The 15101-nt window shown below is 44.5% G+C and overlaps 1 protein-coding gene across 3 annotated transcripts in view; it reads left to right on the top strand.

Moving 5' to 3' along the window:
* The window catches only part of MYO1E (myosin IE), a 238920-nt gene extending 234642 nt beyond the window's left edge, over positions 1–4278 (top strand). For all 3 annotated transcript variants that reach the window (XM_077939508.1, XM_028850992.2, XM_077939507.1), the window contains 2 exons: positions 2274–2443; positions 3193–4278. In XM_077939508.1, the coding sequence (XP_077795634.1) occupies positions 2274–2443; positions 3193–3269 (247 nt within the window). In that variant the 3' untranslated portion in view covers positions 3270–4278. The remainder of the gene's footprint in view (positions 1–2273; positions 2444–3192) is intronic.
* The last annotated feature ends 10823 nt before the right edge of the window (positions 4279–15101 follow it).

Below are 15101 nucleotides of genomic sequence, written 5' to 3'. Positions count from 1 at the left end.
CACTAAATAGGAACAAGTTGAACTTATATACCTTTGAAACGGTATATGAATGGTGACTGAAGGCAGCATAGTATATAGAAAGAATAACTTTAAAGCTAGAAGATCTGGATTAGGGTGAGAGCACTGGAGATATTTTTAATAATTATGACAGTGGGGTGGAGGGAGTGTCACTGGTATCCAGTGGGTAGAGGCCAGGGATTCTACAGGGCATAGGACAGCCTCCCTCACCCACCCCCATACACACACACACACACACACACACACACAACAGAGAATTCCCAGCCGCAAATGTCAGTTGTGCAGATGTTGAGAAAGTGCTCTGGATAAACTCTTGTATAAGAATATTCACAGCAACATTTTTGGAGGGGCAAAGGGGAGCTCTGAGGGGTAATAATGAAAGAATGGAAAGGAGATCTGAGGAGTAATACTGAGTGACAAAATGAGAGGGAAGTCTGTGGAGTAATAATGAGGGGGTGGGAGGAAAGATTGTGGAGTAATGAGAAGGGTGTGAGGGAAGTCTGCAGAGTAATGAGAGGGTCGAAGTGTGAGGAGTAATGAGGAATGGGAGGGAAGTCTGAGGAGTAATAATGAGAGGGTAGGAGGGACGTCTGTGGAGTAATAATGAGGGTTAGGAGGGATGTCTGTGGAGTAATAATAAGGGTAAGGTAGGAAGGACGTCTGCAGAGTAATAATGAGGGCTGGGAGGGAAGTCTGACAAATAATGAGAGGGTGAGACGGAAGTCTGAGAAGCAATAATGAGGGGGTAGGAGGGATGTCTGCAGAGTAATGAGGGGGTAGGAGGGAAGTCTGAGGAGTAATAATCGGGGGTAGGATGGAAGTCTGAGGAGTAATAGGGTTTGGAGGGAAGTCTGAGGAGTAATAATGAGGGAGTAGGAGGGAAGTCTGCAGAGTAATAATGAGGGGTGGGAGGTAAGTGTGAGGAGTAGTAATGAGGGGTTGAGAGGGAAGTCTTAGGAGGATGAGGGGGGTGGGAGGGAAGCCTGAGGAGTAATAATGAGAGGTGGGAGGTAAGTATGACGAGTAATAATGCGGAGTGGGAGGTAAGTGTGAGGAGTAATGAGGGGTGGGAGGTAAGTATGAGGAGTAATAATGAGGGGTGGGAGGTAAGTGTGAGGAGTAATAATGAGGGGTGGGAGGTAAGTGTGAGGAGTAATGAGGGGTGGGAGGTAAGTGTGAGGAGTAATAATGAGGGGTGGGAGGTAAGTGTGAGGAGTAATAATGAGGGGTGGGAGGTAAGTGTGAGGAGTAATAATGAGGGGTGGGAGGTAAGTGTGAGGAGTAATAATGAGAGGTTGGGAGGGAAGTCTGAGGAGGAATGAGGGGGGTGGGAAGGAAGCCTGAGTAATAATGAGGGATGGGAGGGGAAGTCTGAGGAGTAATAATGAGGGATGGGAGTGAAGTCGAAGGAGTAATAATGAGCTCGTGGGAGGGAAGTCTCCGGAGTAATGAGGGTGGGTGGACAGATGGGATGGGAGTAGACAGGAGTGAGGTCTGAGGCATAATAAGGATATGAATGGGGAGCAAAGTCTCACGGCAGCATTTTTTACAATAGTGAAAACTGGAACCATCCCAAGTGACCATTCACAGTGCCCTGGAGAAGTAAACTGTGACACAGTCACTCGTGCAGTGGTGTAGTATCAGGCAGTGAGGATGAAGGAACTACAGCTGCAGGCATCAGCAGGGCACATGGTCCAGTTGTTGAGTGTGTGACCGTGGAATATGATGCCTTTCATACAGTTGATACAGTCGGACCACAGATATTGGTTAGGGGTATTTACGTGTGTGGCGAACTGTAGAGATAAGCCAGAGAATCATGAATACAAACTGTAAGGTGGTGGTAATCTGGGGGGAATGCAGTGAAGGAGAGATGCCTACAGGCTTCTGTGGCACCTGCAAAAGTTCCATTTCCCAACTTGAGGAAGGAGGGACAGATACCTGAATGTTCCTGATTTAAATGTATGGGTATACTTTTGATACTTTTATATGGATATGTGTCTCCCACATTGCCTTCTATGCTGGGGACACAGTAACAGCAGCAGCTAAGGTTTTTAAGAGCTATGTGTGTTTGCAACAACCTTGTCAGAAAAATTACTTTTATTCCTCAAGTTTAAAGACTACGCCCTGGGCCATATGTCTTCTAAGGATGAATTTGAACTTGAACAGGCCAGTGCCGGCCACCATGCTCCAAACCACCGCTCGGTGCTGCTGCCTCCTGTTGGGGCCCAGTCTCACCTGCTCCTCTCTCCCCACAGGGTCAGGAGACAAACGACCAGTAGGCCTCCCCCAGCAGGGGGCAGACCCAAGCCCCAGCCCAAGCCCAAGCCTCAGGTGCCACAGTGCAAGGCTTTGTATGCCTATGACGCTCAGGACACAGACGAACTCAGCTTTAATGCCAATGACATTATTGATATTATCAAAGAAGGTAAGTGTGTGGCCGGTTGGCTGGGACAGCCTCCCAAAGAGCACATGGTCACATTGCTGTAAGATCTAGTGTGAAGATGAAGAGAATTTATGAGCTCCTCAAACTGCAATTTGTAGAGGCAGATCCAGGCCTCAGGCTCAGTCTGATCAAGACACCAGCTGCTCCTTTAATGCTTGTTTCAGCTCTGCCCGCTTCTTTATATCCCCTCCCTTCTCAAGCTGTTTTTCTTCATGGTAGCAAAATGGCAGCAGCAATTCCAGGCCAACATACCAAACCATGTCTGAAATCTGCATCATCTCTGCAACTTCTTTTCTTAGCCATTGGACGAAAGTCCTGAGTTTTATTCTGATCAGACCAAATTAGTCATGTGTCCGTCCCTGAACCAACTTCAGTAGCAAGACAAAGGCTGTACCCTGAGTGGATTAGAACTGGTAGGGGCTGTCCCCAGAAACCGGGGCGGGGGGGTCTATCCCACCCACACTTCCTGGCTTCCTCATAATGAAAGTAGATGGTGTGGAAGCCAGGGAGACAACCTTCAATATCCATTAGTAAAGCAGTCCATGGGCTTGGCTGAGTGCTTTATTAATTTGGTAGATATCTTTTTACAACAAACTTCTTGATTTAAAGAACAAAGGGAAAACAATATGGATGGAGCCACATCACTTGAGCCCGTATAGGAGCAGTGTGTGTTTGGCTGGGGCAGAACAGACTTACTGATCTTCACTTTCACCACCTCTCTCCCCCTGCAGATCCTTCTGGCTGGTGGACGGGTCGACTACGAGGCAAGCAGGGCCTGTTCCCCAACAACTATGTGACCAAGATCTGAGGCGCCCATGACTCTGACGCATGGGGCAGAGGAGCTCCAGGCACTGACCAGGGGAGGGGATATTTAGGGGCTCCCCTTACAATCCACAATGAGCAACTGCTTTTCCAAGGCCTGGAGCTATTCTGGTACCTTCCCCATGGAGGACACTGAAAAGACTGGGTTGGGGACAGGGAGTGTCACTCCGTAAGTGATCCTAAAAGGTAGCCTCTTCATAGGAACCCAGGAGGGCAAAACCACCATGCATTAAGATTTATTTATTGTATTTAAACCTGGTGAGAGGACAAGTGAGGTCTGCTCAGACCTTATAGGCTTCTATCAAAACAGCACCCGGCTTGCTCACCAGGCCTAGGGAATGGCTGTAGGCGGTCGCTGACAAGTGCCTTTAGTTGAAGAGCACATTTCTTTCATCTCTTTTGTCCGTACCTGATACACACATTCCTCTCTGCCACCTTCCCTCAGGGAGGACCCGCCCTCTGCAGACTGGGCTCAGCGTGAGCAGGCACTTCCCACGCACATGCCAAGGGCAAGCTGGCCTGCTGAGCCCAGGGGGACAGCGGGGCACTGGTTTACACTTTGCCGCGACCATCAGGGCCGCCAAGCAGGTCAGGGGCTGGGGGCTGGGCTGCCGGCTTTGCTTTCTCTGGGTCTTCAGTTGGAATGTGGCTGGCCCATGTTGGTTTGTGTTTAAATGCTGTACTTATTACAAGAAGGATCTTTTTTCAAGCTGTACATTTATAAAAGCAGATCATATACTGTATATATAAAAATCTTGAGATGGTAGAAACATGTATGAATGTACTAAGTAGTAGTCCACTGTACTCATTCATAAGGTAGGTTTTCTTACAAAACTCACACCAGGTACTTACAGATGTGCCCTGCTCTTTTCCAATTACGGAATGTCATTGCTTTCTAGCTCAGTCCCTGCAGACTCTTCTCAACTCTTTCCCTATAGGAAACTTCCTCCGCATCCCACCCCCACCTCCTAAATAAATAAAGGAATCCGCGAACACCTTCTTCTTTCATGACATTTGTTATGGGTTGAATTGTGCGCCTCCAAAGAAGATGTGAAAGTCCCAGCCACCAGTACCTCAGAATATGACCTTATTTGGAAATGGAGCCTTTACGGAGCAAACAAAATTAAAGTGAAGTCATTAGAGTGGGTCTTAATCCAATATAATGGTGTCCTGATGAAAAGGGGAAATTTGGACACAGAGACCAACATGCAGAGGAAAGACCATGTGAACAGGCAGGGAGAAGACAGACAGCCATTCACAAGCCCAGGAGAGAGGCCTGGAACAGATTCTCCCTCACAGCACTCACAAGGAACCAACCCTGCCCACCTTGGTCTTGGACTTCCAGCCTCCAGAACTGAGGCAATACATGTCACTGTTTAAGCCACTCAGTTTGGGGTACTTTGTTACAGCAGCCCTAACCAACTAAAACTGTGTTTTCTTGCCATAATAGTGAAAAGTCGGAAACTGTAATGCCCATCAATAATGGAATGGTTGTAAGTAGAGACTGCCATTTCTCTACCTCTCCTCCTCTGGTTGCCATGGCCATTCTTAAGCTACTGGGAACTTAAGAGTTTGAGCAGCATACACCTTTGAGTCATTTCAGGATCCTCAAGTCCATGGGAAAAAATTATCAGGGCTTACATATAAGGAAAAAAAAATGGATCTAGATTTGAAATGAAGATACGGCATTTAATTCTCCTTTTACTTCAAGAACAGGGAGCAAACTCCATTCTGTAACAGTAACAAATAACGTTAAAAGGCTACTTCAGTTCCATGTTGTGACCAGAGAGGAAAGTAAAGCCATGATGTGGTGAAATGAGGAAAGGTAATCCTATTGACACTAATGATCTCTATATATTTTACAAAGTACTTTCACATTCATGGACTCCCCACAGTGGGACGAAGATACCATAAGAGCTAGGACCGAGGAGCATGCTGGGGTCCCCACAGCCACCAGCACTCAGGCTACTTTCTCAGGGCAGGAACACCAGGACCATCTTCCCTTGTTACAAGCCCCTGGCTGGCTGGGACAAGCCTTTGTTTTTCCTCCTGATTGGCATTTTACACTTGTGTATAACTGGGAACCGTCAGGCTCTAGGTGACAAAACTGGGACTGAGTGAAATCTCCCACGAGTAGCACGAACACCCTCATCCATGGAAATCACAGACCAAGCCCTTAGCACCTGCATCGTGTGCCCAGCCAGTGCCAGGCTCACGGAGATGCCCAGCAAATGGTGCTGAAATAGGTGAGTGACCCATAGGGGAAGGAGACTTAGATCTGTGTAGAGATGCTGAAATGCTGACACTATTAAGAAAAGTTTGGAGAAACAGTGGTTTATCTTAAACTTATTTGTATATATGTAGAAATTCAACATGGGGACTACCAGAAAAATGCCTTTTTTCCCCTTTAGGGTCTTTAAGACACTAACCTGGGTTTCCTCTAGTCTCTGGATCTAGCCTGGCCTGCCATTTTGTTCACTGTGCAGTTAAGTAAATATGACCACTTCAGGAGTCACTTACCAGGAAAGAACATACAGAACGGGGCCACCCCCACTTTCTGGAACTTGCCATCCTGTTTGAAATAAGGGGTGTTGATGTGCACACACAGCAACATGGAGAGCAGTATCAAACACAATGTAAAAATGTGATACCCCTTCAACCAAAGGTTTCAGGTAACCATGAACTAAATGAGAAGGCCTGACTGTGTACCCTAGGGCAGAGGTGTTCGAGCTTTAGTGGTAGATGAGAGAGAGACAGAGGTGTATATAAGGGTGGCATCTACTCTACTGATGGCCATCTGTGAGACAGAGGCTGATCTCAAATTCCTGGGCTTAAACAATCCTGCCTCAGCCTCCCAAAGTGCTGGCATTATGGGCATGAGCCACCGCACCTGGCCAACTGGCTTCTTAAAGACATGCAAAAGGGCCATCTCTTCCACAGTGGTTTTTTAGCAATACACAGACATGTGGAGAGAGCAAAGGGTGAAGCCTTGAATAAGCTTGCTCCCCAACCAGGAAGGGTGCCAACCCACTGACCTCCCAACATGGGGTCCCAGCCCACTGTAATCAAACCTGACTCACCACTATTACCAAGTCCAGCCCAATGGAGGTGGAAAAGCATCGTGCAGTTTCCTTCTTAAAGGACCTGCCCTGTGTGCACACCATGTCCACCAGTATTCTACCGGCCAGAGCTTAGTCATGTGGCCTCAACTCAAGGGGGCTGGTCTTTCCACAGAGCTGTCTCAGCAGCTTATCCAGAGCACCAGAATGAGAGCGGCCTCCTGCCAGGTGGAGCTGTTCACAAAAATGAGTGAGAGAAAATATGGATGTGCATCTATGAATTACAAACTCCATGGGCTTCCACAGAGCATGGCTTTTACATATCTAAATTCCCTCTCTTTGCGACTCCCTCCTGAACTCATCCCCAGACCCTCCCTGAGTGGAGCTGGTCACACTAAGTCTGCCTGTGCCTCTAATTGCTACCATTTCTTTTATAGGTGGTGTCCCAGTTAAGATTTCCCTGGCAGTAGAGCTGGATTCTGGTTTCCAGGGCAATCAACAGCAGAGCATGAATGGTGCTTCTCTGGTGGACGATTTAACTCTGTGTTTCTGGCATCCCTCACTTTTGTGATCAAAAGACCAGAGGAGCCATTCGGCAATTCTGCCCTCTTTCACTGTTTTGCTTTTCTCCCAGGGCCTGATTACAGTTCTTTCTGGATTTAGTAACGTGGTTTTATTCCTACCCACTAATCTTGATGCCTTTTTCTCTACTAGGCCATACCTCTCCACTCTGAGCACCCTTTCCAACCAGAAGCCTGGCTCAGTATGGTTCACTAGGTTGCCCAAGGTCACACAGTTCTTCCCTGGGGGAGCCACCATTGGAACTCTGAGTCAAAGGCCTGTGCTTTTTTATTTTGAGACAGCGCCTCACTCTGTCACCTAGACTGGAGAAAAGTAGAACAATCACACCTTACTGCAGTCTCAAACTCCAGGGCTCAAGCATTCCTCCCACCTCAGCCTCCCAAGTAGCTGGGACCACAGGTATGTGCCACCACACTCAGCTAATTTGTAGACATGAGGTCTCCCTATGTTGCCCAGCTGGTCTTAAACCTCTGGGCTCAAGCAGTCTTCCCGCCTTGGCCTCCCAAAATTCTGGGATTACAAGCATGAGCCACTGTGCCCGAAAGGCCTGTGCTTTTAATCATTTTCTCCAATTCAACAAATACTTAGTAATGTGATGGTCTACTGTGTTAGCCTTTCAACTGCCAATATCTTTCTCTCAAAAACAAAAAAATATATTTTTTAAAAAGAAAAAAACTCATGCATAGAACTCAACAGCTAGAAACTTGTAAACTCCTTTAATGGGCAAGAGCTCCATCTAACAAATCTGAATCCTCTGATCCATCTCTTTCCAAGACCATTAACCTTCTCCTTAAAATAATAACATCTATGTTCAAGTATCTTCCTCGTACTGGAAACTATACTAAGTGCTTGGCATACTTTATTTAGCACAACCCTATGAGGTAGACACTCTTATCCCCACTTCACAGGTACAGAAACTAAAGTATAGAGGTCACAACTACTTAGAATCAAACTCAAAGCACCCACGTTCAGAGTTAGTGCTCTTCTATACTATGAATCCATATCCCATTTTTAATTTCCATGTTTTTATGATACGGTTTCTACTTCTGCCGCTCATTTCACATTTATGACATTTGAGTTTGGGGTGCCTGCTGTGCCATCTAAAAAAGTATCTTAAAGGTCTTTATGACATCCTGGAAGAATTTCCTGAGTCAGAACATGCAATATTTAACTAAGTAAAATATGTAATAAGGAAGCTATAACATGTCTTTGGATATGCTTACAAAACTCAGGCGTTCTTGGAGAGAAGTTGAACTCAAGCATCTCTGGGAAATAATTGCTTGTCAGAGCCAGGAAAGCTGCCTTTCATGGTCTCACTTCGTTACCCTTCACACTTGTGATCAGAGTTGTCTAAGGCTGCCATGGGAACAAGCTTCACTAACCCAATAACGGATATTCATCAACTCTACACTAGGATTTCAACATATAAAGATATCCAAAACTTACAGTTAAAGACACACTAGTCAGGCAGTCCTGCCTGCCCAGGAAGAGAGTAAAAAGCCAGCCCTGACTGGAGCCACTTTCTCCTCCCCAGGGGCAGTTGTCCTCAACCACACCTGAATCACAGGAGCAGACACGGAATTTCTGTCAGCAGGAGGCAGCTCTTACCACACTCTAGGTTGGGGAAAATAACTGAGATAAATGAGTTTACTGCAAAGCACAGAGCCTTTATGAATCTTCCAATCATTTGCAATGTTTCACAAGTGTATTTGACTAACTCCTTTCTCTTACAACACCAATTAACATCTTGTTGAACCAGCGTCTTGGGAAGTTGTTTTTATACGAGACTATGTTTACGGTTTTTAAGTCAGTGGTTGGAGGTGAGGATGCACTCCCCCCACAGAAAACAATGTTTGAGCATCCCAGATTGACCTCAGACTGCTGAGCTACCAGCAAGAATTCCAAGCCAATGAGTGTTAGCTTGCTGGGCTCCGTGGGGGTGGGACCCAACGAGCCAGGCATCGGAGGGAATCTCCTGGTCTGTGGTTGTGAAGACTGTGGGAGAAGTGCAGCATCTGGGTCGGAGTGTACCTTTCCTCCTGGTACAGTCTGTCACGGCTTCCCTTGGCTAGGAAAGGGAAATCCCCCGACCCCTTGTGCTTCCCAGGTAAGGTGACGACCCACCCTGCTTCTGCTCACCCTCTGTGGGCTGCACGCACCTACTGTCCAACCAGTCCCAATGAGATGAACCAGGTACCTCAGCTGGAAATGCAGAAATCACCTGCTTGGTTGGGGGAGGGGTGCCTGCCATTGCTGAGGCTTGAGTAGGCGGTTTTACACTCATAGTGTAAACAAAGCTGCCAAGAAGTTCAAACTGGGCGGAATCCACTGCAGCTCAAGGCTGCTGCAGCCATACTGCCTCTGTAGATTTCCTCCTCCCTGGGCAGGGCATCTTTGAAGATAAGGCAGCAGCCCCAGTCAGGGACTTATACATAAAACCCCCATCTCCCTGGGACAGAGCACCTGGGGGAAGGGGAGGCTGTGGGCATAGCTTCAGCAGACTTAAACGTCCCTGCCTGACAGCTCTGAAGAGAGCAGCAGATCTCCCAGCACAGTGTTCAAGCTCTGCTACGGAACAGGCTGCCTCAAGTGGGTCCCTGACCCCCGTGTATTCTGACTGGGAGACACCTCTCAGTAGGGGCCAACAGACACCTTATACAGGAGAGCTCTGGCTGGCATCTGATGGGTACCCCTCTGGGAGGAAGCTTCCAGAGGAACAGGCAGCAATCTTTGCTGTTCTGCAGCCTCTACTGGTGATACCCAGGCAAACAGGGTCTGGAGTGGACCTCCAGCAGACTCCAGCACACCTGCAGAAAAGAGGCCTGTTACAAGGAAAACTAACTAATAGAAAGGAATAGTAGCAACATCAACAAAAAGGAAGTCTACTCAGAAACCCCATCCAAAGGTCACCAGCATCAAAGACCAAAGGTAGATAAATCCACAAAGATGGGGAGAAACCAGCACAAAAAGGCTGAAAACTCCAAAAAACAGAATGCCTCTTCTCCTCCAAAGGATCACAACTCCTCACCAGTAAGGGAACAAAACTGGATGGAGAATGAGTTTGACAACTGACAAAAGCAGGCTTAAGAAGATGGGTAATAACGAACTCCTCCGAGCTGAAGGAGCATGTGCTAACCCAGTGCAAGGAAGCTAAGAGCCTTGAAAAAAGGTTAGACAAATCGCTAACCAGAATAACCAGTTTAGAGAAGAACATAAATGATCTGATGGAGCTGAAAAACACAGCACGAGAACTTTGTGAGGCATACACAAATATCAGTAGCTGAATCGATCAAGCGGAATAAAGGATAGCAGAGATTGAAGATCAACTCAATGAAATAAAGCAAGAAGACAAGATTAGAGGAAAAAAGAGTAAAAAGAAACCAACAAAGCCTCCAAGAAATATGGGACTATGCGAAAAGACCAAATATATATTTGATTGGTGTAACTGAAAGTGACAAGGAGAATGGAACCAAGCTGGAAAACACTCTTCAGGATATTATCCAGAAGAACTTCCCAACCTAGCAAGGCAGGACAACATTCAAATTCAGGAAATATAGAGAACATCACAAAGATATTCCTCAAGAAGAGCAACCCCAAGACACATAATTGTCAGATTCACCAAGGTTGAAATGAAGGAAAAAATGTTAAGGGCAGCCAGACAGAAAGGTTGCGTTACCCACAAAGGGAAGCCCACCAGACTAACAGCGGATCTCTTGGCAGAAACCCTACAAGCCAGAAGAGAGTGGGGGCCAATATTCAACATTCTTAAAGAAAAGAATTTTCAACTCAGAATTTCATGTCCAGCCAAACTAAGCTTCATAAGCAAAGGAGAAATAAAATCCTTTACAGACAAGCAAATACTGAGAGATTGTGTCACCACCAGGCCTGCCTTACAGGAGCTACTGAAGGAAGCACTAAACATGAAAAGGAACAACTGGTACCAGTCACTGCAAAAACATATCAAATTGTAAAGACCATCAATGCTATGAAGAAACTGCATCAACTAATGGACAAAATAGCATCATAATGAAAGAATCAAGTTCACACTTAACAATATTAATCTTAAATGTAAACGGGCTACATGCCCCAATTAAAAGACACAGACTGGCAAAGTGGATAAAGAGTTAAGACCCATGAGTATGCTGTATTCAAGAGACCCATCTCACATGCAAAGACACACATAGGCTCAAAATAAAGGGATGGAGAAATACTTACGAAGCAAATGGAAAGCAAAAAAAAAAGCAGGGGTTGCAATCCTAGTCTCTGATAAAACAGACTTCAAACCAACAAAGATCAAAAGAGACAAAGATGGGCATTACATAATGGTAAGGGGATCAATTCAACAGAAGAGCTAACCATCCTAAATATATATGCACCCAATACAGGAGCACCCAGATTCATAAAGCAAGTTCTCAGAGACCTACAAAGAGACTTAGACTCCCACACAATAATAGTGGGAGACTTCAGCACCCCACTGTCAACACTGGACAGATCAATGAGACAGAAAATTAACAAGGACATCCAGGACTTGAACTCGGCTCTGGACCAAGCAGACCTAACAGTCATCTACAGAACTCTCCACCCCAAATCAACAGAATATACATTCTTCTCAGCACCACATCACACTTATTCTAAAATTCACCACATAATTCGAAGTAAAACACTCCTCAGCAAATGCAAAAGAACGGAAGTCATTAACAGTCTCTCAGACTACAGTGCAATCAGATTAGGACTCAGGATTAAGAACTCACTCAAAACTGCTCAACTATATGGAAACTGAACAACCTGCTCCTGAATAACTACTGGGTAACTAACAAAATGAAGGCAGAAATAAAGATGTTCTTTGAAACCAATGTGAACGAAGACACAAAGCACCCAAATCTCTGGGACATATTTAAAGCAGTGTGTAGATGGAAATTTATAGCACTAAATGCCCACAAGTGAAAGCAGGAATGATCCAAAATTGACACTATAACATCACAATTAAAAGAACTAGAGAAGCAACAGCAAATATATTCAAAAGCTAGCAGAAGACAAGAAATAACTAAGATCAGAGCAAAACAGAAGGAGACAGAGACACAAAAAACCCTTCAAAAAAATCAGTGAATCCAGGATCCGGTTTTTTGAAAAGATCAACCATACTGATAGACCACTAGCCAGACTAATGAGAAAGAAAAGAGAGAAGGATCAAATAGACACAATAAAAAATGATATAGGGGATATCACCACCGATCCCACAGAAATACAAACTACTGTCAGAGAATACTATAAACACCTCTACACAAATAAACTAGAAAATCTAGAAGAAATGGATAAATTCCTGGACACATACTAAACCTCCTGAGACTAAACCAGGAAGAAGTCAAATCCCTGAATAGACCAATAAAAAGTTCTGAAATTGAGGGAGTAATAGCCTACCAAACAAAAAATTCCAGGACCAGACGTATTCACAGCCAAATTCTACCAGAGGTACAAAGAGGAGCTGGTACCATTCCTTCTGAAACTATTCCAAACAACAGAAAAAGGGAATCCTCCCTAACTCATTTTATGAGGCCATTATCATCCTGATGCCAAAACCTGACAGAGACTCAACAGAAAAAGAACATTTTAGGCCAGTATCCCTGATGAACATCGATACAAAAATCCTCAATAAAATACTGGCAAACTGAATCCAGCAGCACATCAAAAAGCGTATCCACCATGATCAAGTCAGCTTCATCCCTGGGATACAGAGCTGATTCAATATATGCAAATCAATAAACATAATCCATCACATAAACAGAACCAATGACAAAAACCACGACTGTCTTAATTGATGCAGAAAAGGCATACAACAAAATTCAACACCCCACGCCTTCATGCTAAAAACTCTGAATAAACTAGGTATTGATGGAATGCATCTCAAAATAACAAGAGCTATTTATGACAAACCCACAGCCAATAGCATACTGAATAGGCAAAAACTGGAAATATTCCCTTTGAAAACTGGCACAAGACAAGGATGCCTTCTCTCACCACTCTTATTCAACACAGTATTGGAAGTTCTGGCCAGGCCAATCAGACAAGAGAAAGAAATAAAGGGTATTCAATTAGGAAAAGAGGAAGTCACATTGTCTGTTTGCAGATGACATGATTGTATAGTTAGAAAACCCCATCGTCTCAGCCCAGAATCTCCCTAAGCTGATAAGCAACTTCAGCAAAGTCTCAGGATACAAAATCAATGTGCAAAAATCACTAGCACTCCTATATACCAATAACAGACAGAGAGCCAAATCACGAGTGAACTCACATTCACAATTCCTGCAAAGAGAATAAAATACCTACGAATACAATTTACAAGAAATGTGAAGGACCTCTTCAAGGAGAACTATAAACCACTGCTCAAGGAAATAAGAGAGGATAGAAACAAATGGAAAAACATTCCATGCTCATGGACGGGAAGAATCGATAGCATGAAAATGGCCATACTACTCAAAGTAATTTATAGATTCAATGCTATCCCCATCAACCTACCATTGACTTTCTTCACAGAATTGGAAAAAACTACTTTAAGTTTCTATACGGAACCAAAAAAGAGCCCGCATTGCCAAGACAATCCTAAGCAAACAGAACAAAGCTGGAGGCAACATGCTACCTGACTTCAAACTCTACTACAAGGCTGCAGTAAACCAAAACAGCATGGTACTGGTACCAAAACAGACATATAGACCAATGGAACAGAACAGAAGCCTCAGAAATAACAGCAAACTTCTACAACCATCTGATCTTTAACAAACCTGACAACAACAAGAAATGGGGAAAGGATTCCCTATTTAATAAATGGTGTTGGGAAAACTGGCTAGCCATATGCAGAAAGCTGAAACTGGATCCCTTCCTTACACCTTATACAAAAATTAACTCAAGATGGATTAAAGATTTAAATGTAAGACCTAACCATAAAAACCCTAGAAGAAAACCTAGGCAATACCATTCAGGACATAGGCATGGGCAAAGACTTCATGACTAAATCACCAAAAGCAATGGCAACAAAGCCAAAATAGACAAATGGGATCTAATTAAAATAAAGAGCTTCTGCACAGCAAAAGCTCCATCTGACACAGGGCTAATATCCAGAGTCTACAAAGAACTTAAACAAATTTACAAGAAAAAAACACCACCATCAAAAAGTGGGTGAAGGATATGAACAGACACTTCTCAAAAGAAGACATTTTTGCAGTCAACAAACATGAAAAAATGCTCATCATCACTGGTCATTAGAGAAATGCAAATCAAAACCACAATGAGATACCATCTCATGCCAGTTAGAATGGCGATCATTAAAAAGTCAGGGAACAACAGATGCTGGAGAGGATGTGGAGAAATAGGAATGCTTTTACACTGTTGGTAGGACTGTAAATTAGTTCAACCATTGTGGAAGACAGTGTGGCGATTCCTCAAGGATCTAGAACTAGAAATACCATTTGACCCAGCCATCCCATTACTGGGTGTATACCCAAAGAATTATAAATCATTCTACTATAAAGACACACGCGCACATATATTTATTGTGGTACTGTTCACAATAGCATGCACTTGGAACCAACCCAAATGCCCATCAATGATAGACTGGATAAAGAAAATGTGGTACATATACATGGAATACTATGCAGCCATAAAGAAGGATGAGTTCATGTCCTTTGCAGGGACATGGATGAAGCTGGAAACCATCATCCTCAGCAAACTAACATAGGAACAGAAAACCAAACACTGCATGTTCTCACTCATAAGTGGGAGTTGAACAATGAGAACACATGGACACACAGAGGGGAAAACCCCTGCTGGGGGCCTATCGGGGTGGGGGACTAGGGGAGAGATAGCATTAGGAGAAATACCTAATGTAGATGACGGGTTGATGGGTGCAGCAAACCACCATGGCACATGTATACTTATGTAACAAACCTGCATGTTCTGCACATGTATCCCAGAACTTTAAAAAAAAAAAAAAAAAAAAAAAAGTTCAATGCCCATTAAAAACCAACCAAACAAAAAAATACAAAGCCATTTAGCCCATAATGTACCTGAAGCTGCACAACGAGAAAATGCATCCCAAGCTTCAACTTGAAGAGGATGCCACAGGCCCATTTTCTCCAGCTGTGACCCATGGGATGCCTCTCTCTGGTCTCAACCATGCCTTTGAG

The sequence above is a fragment of the Macaca mulatta genome, chromosome 7 (assembly GCF_049350105.2).
Source record: "Macaca mulatta isolate MMU2019108-1 chromosome 7, T2T-MMU8v2.0, whole genome shotgun sequence".
NCBI lineage: Eukaryota > Metazoa > Chordata > Mammalia > Primates > Cercopithecidae > Macaca > Macaca mulatta.
This window is presented reverse-complemented; position numbering and strand designations above follow the sequence as displayed.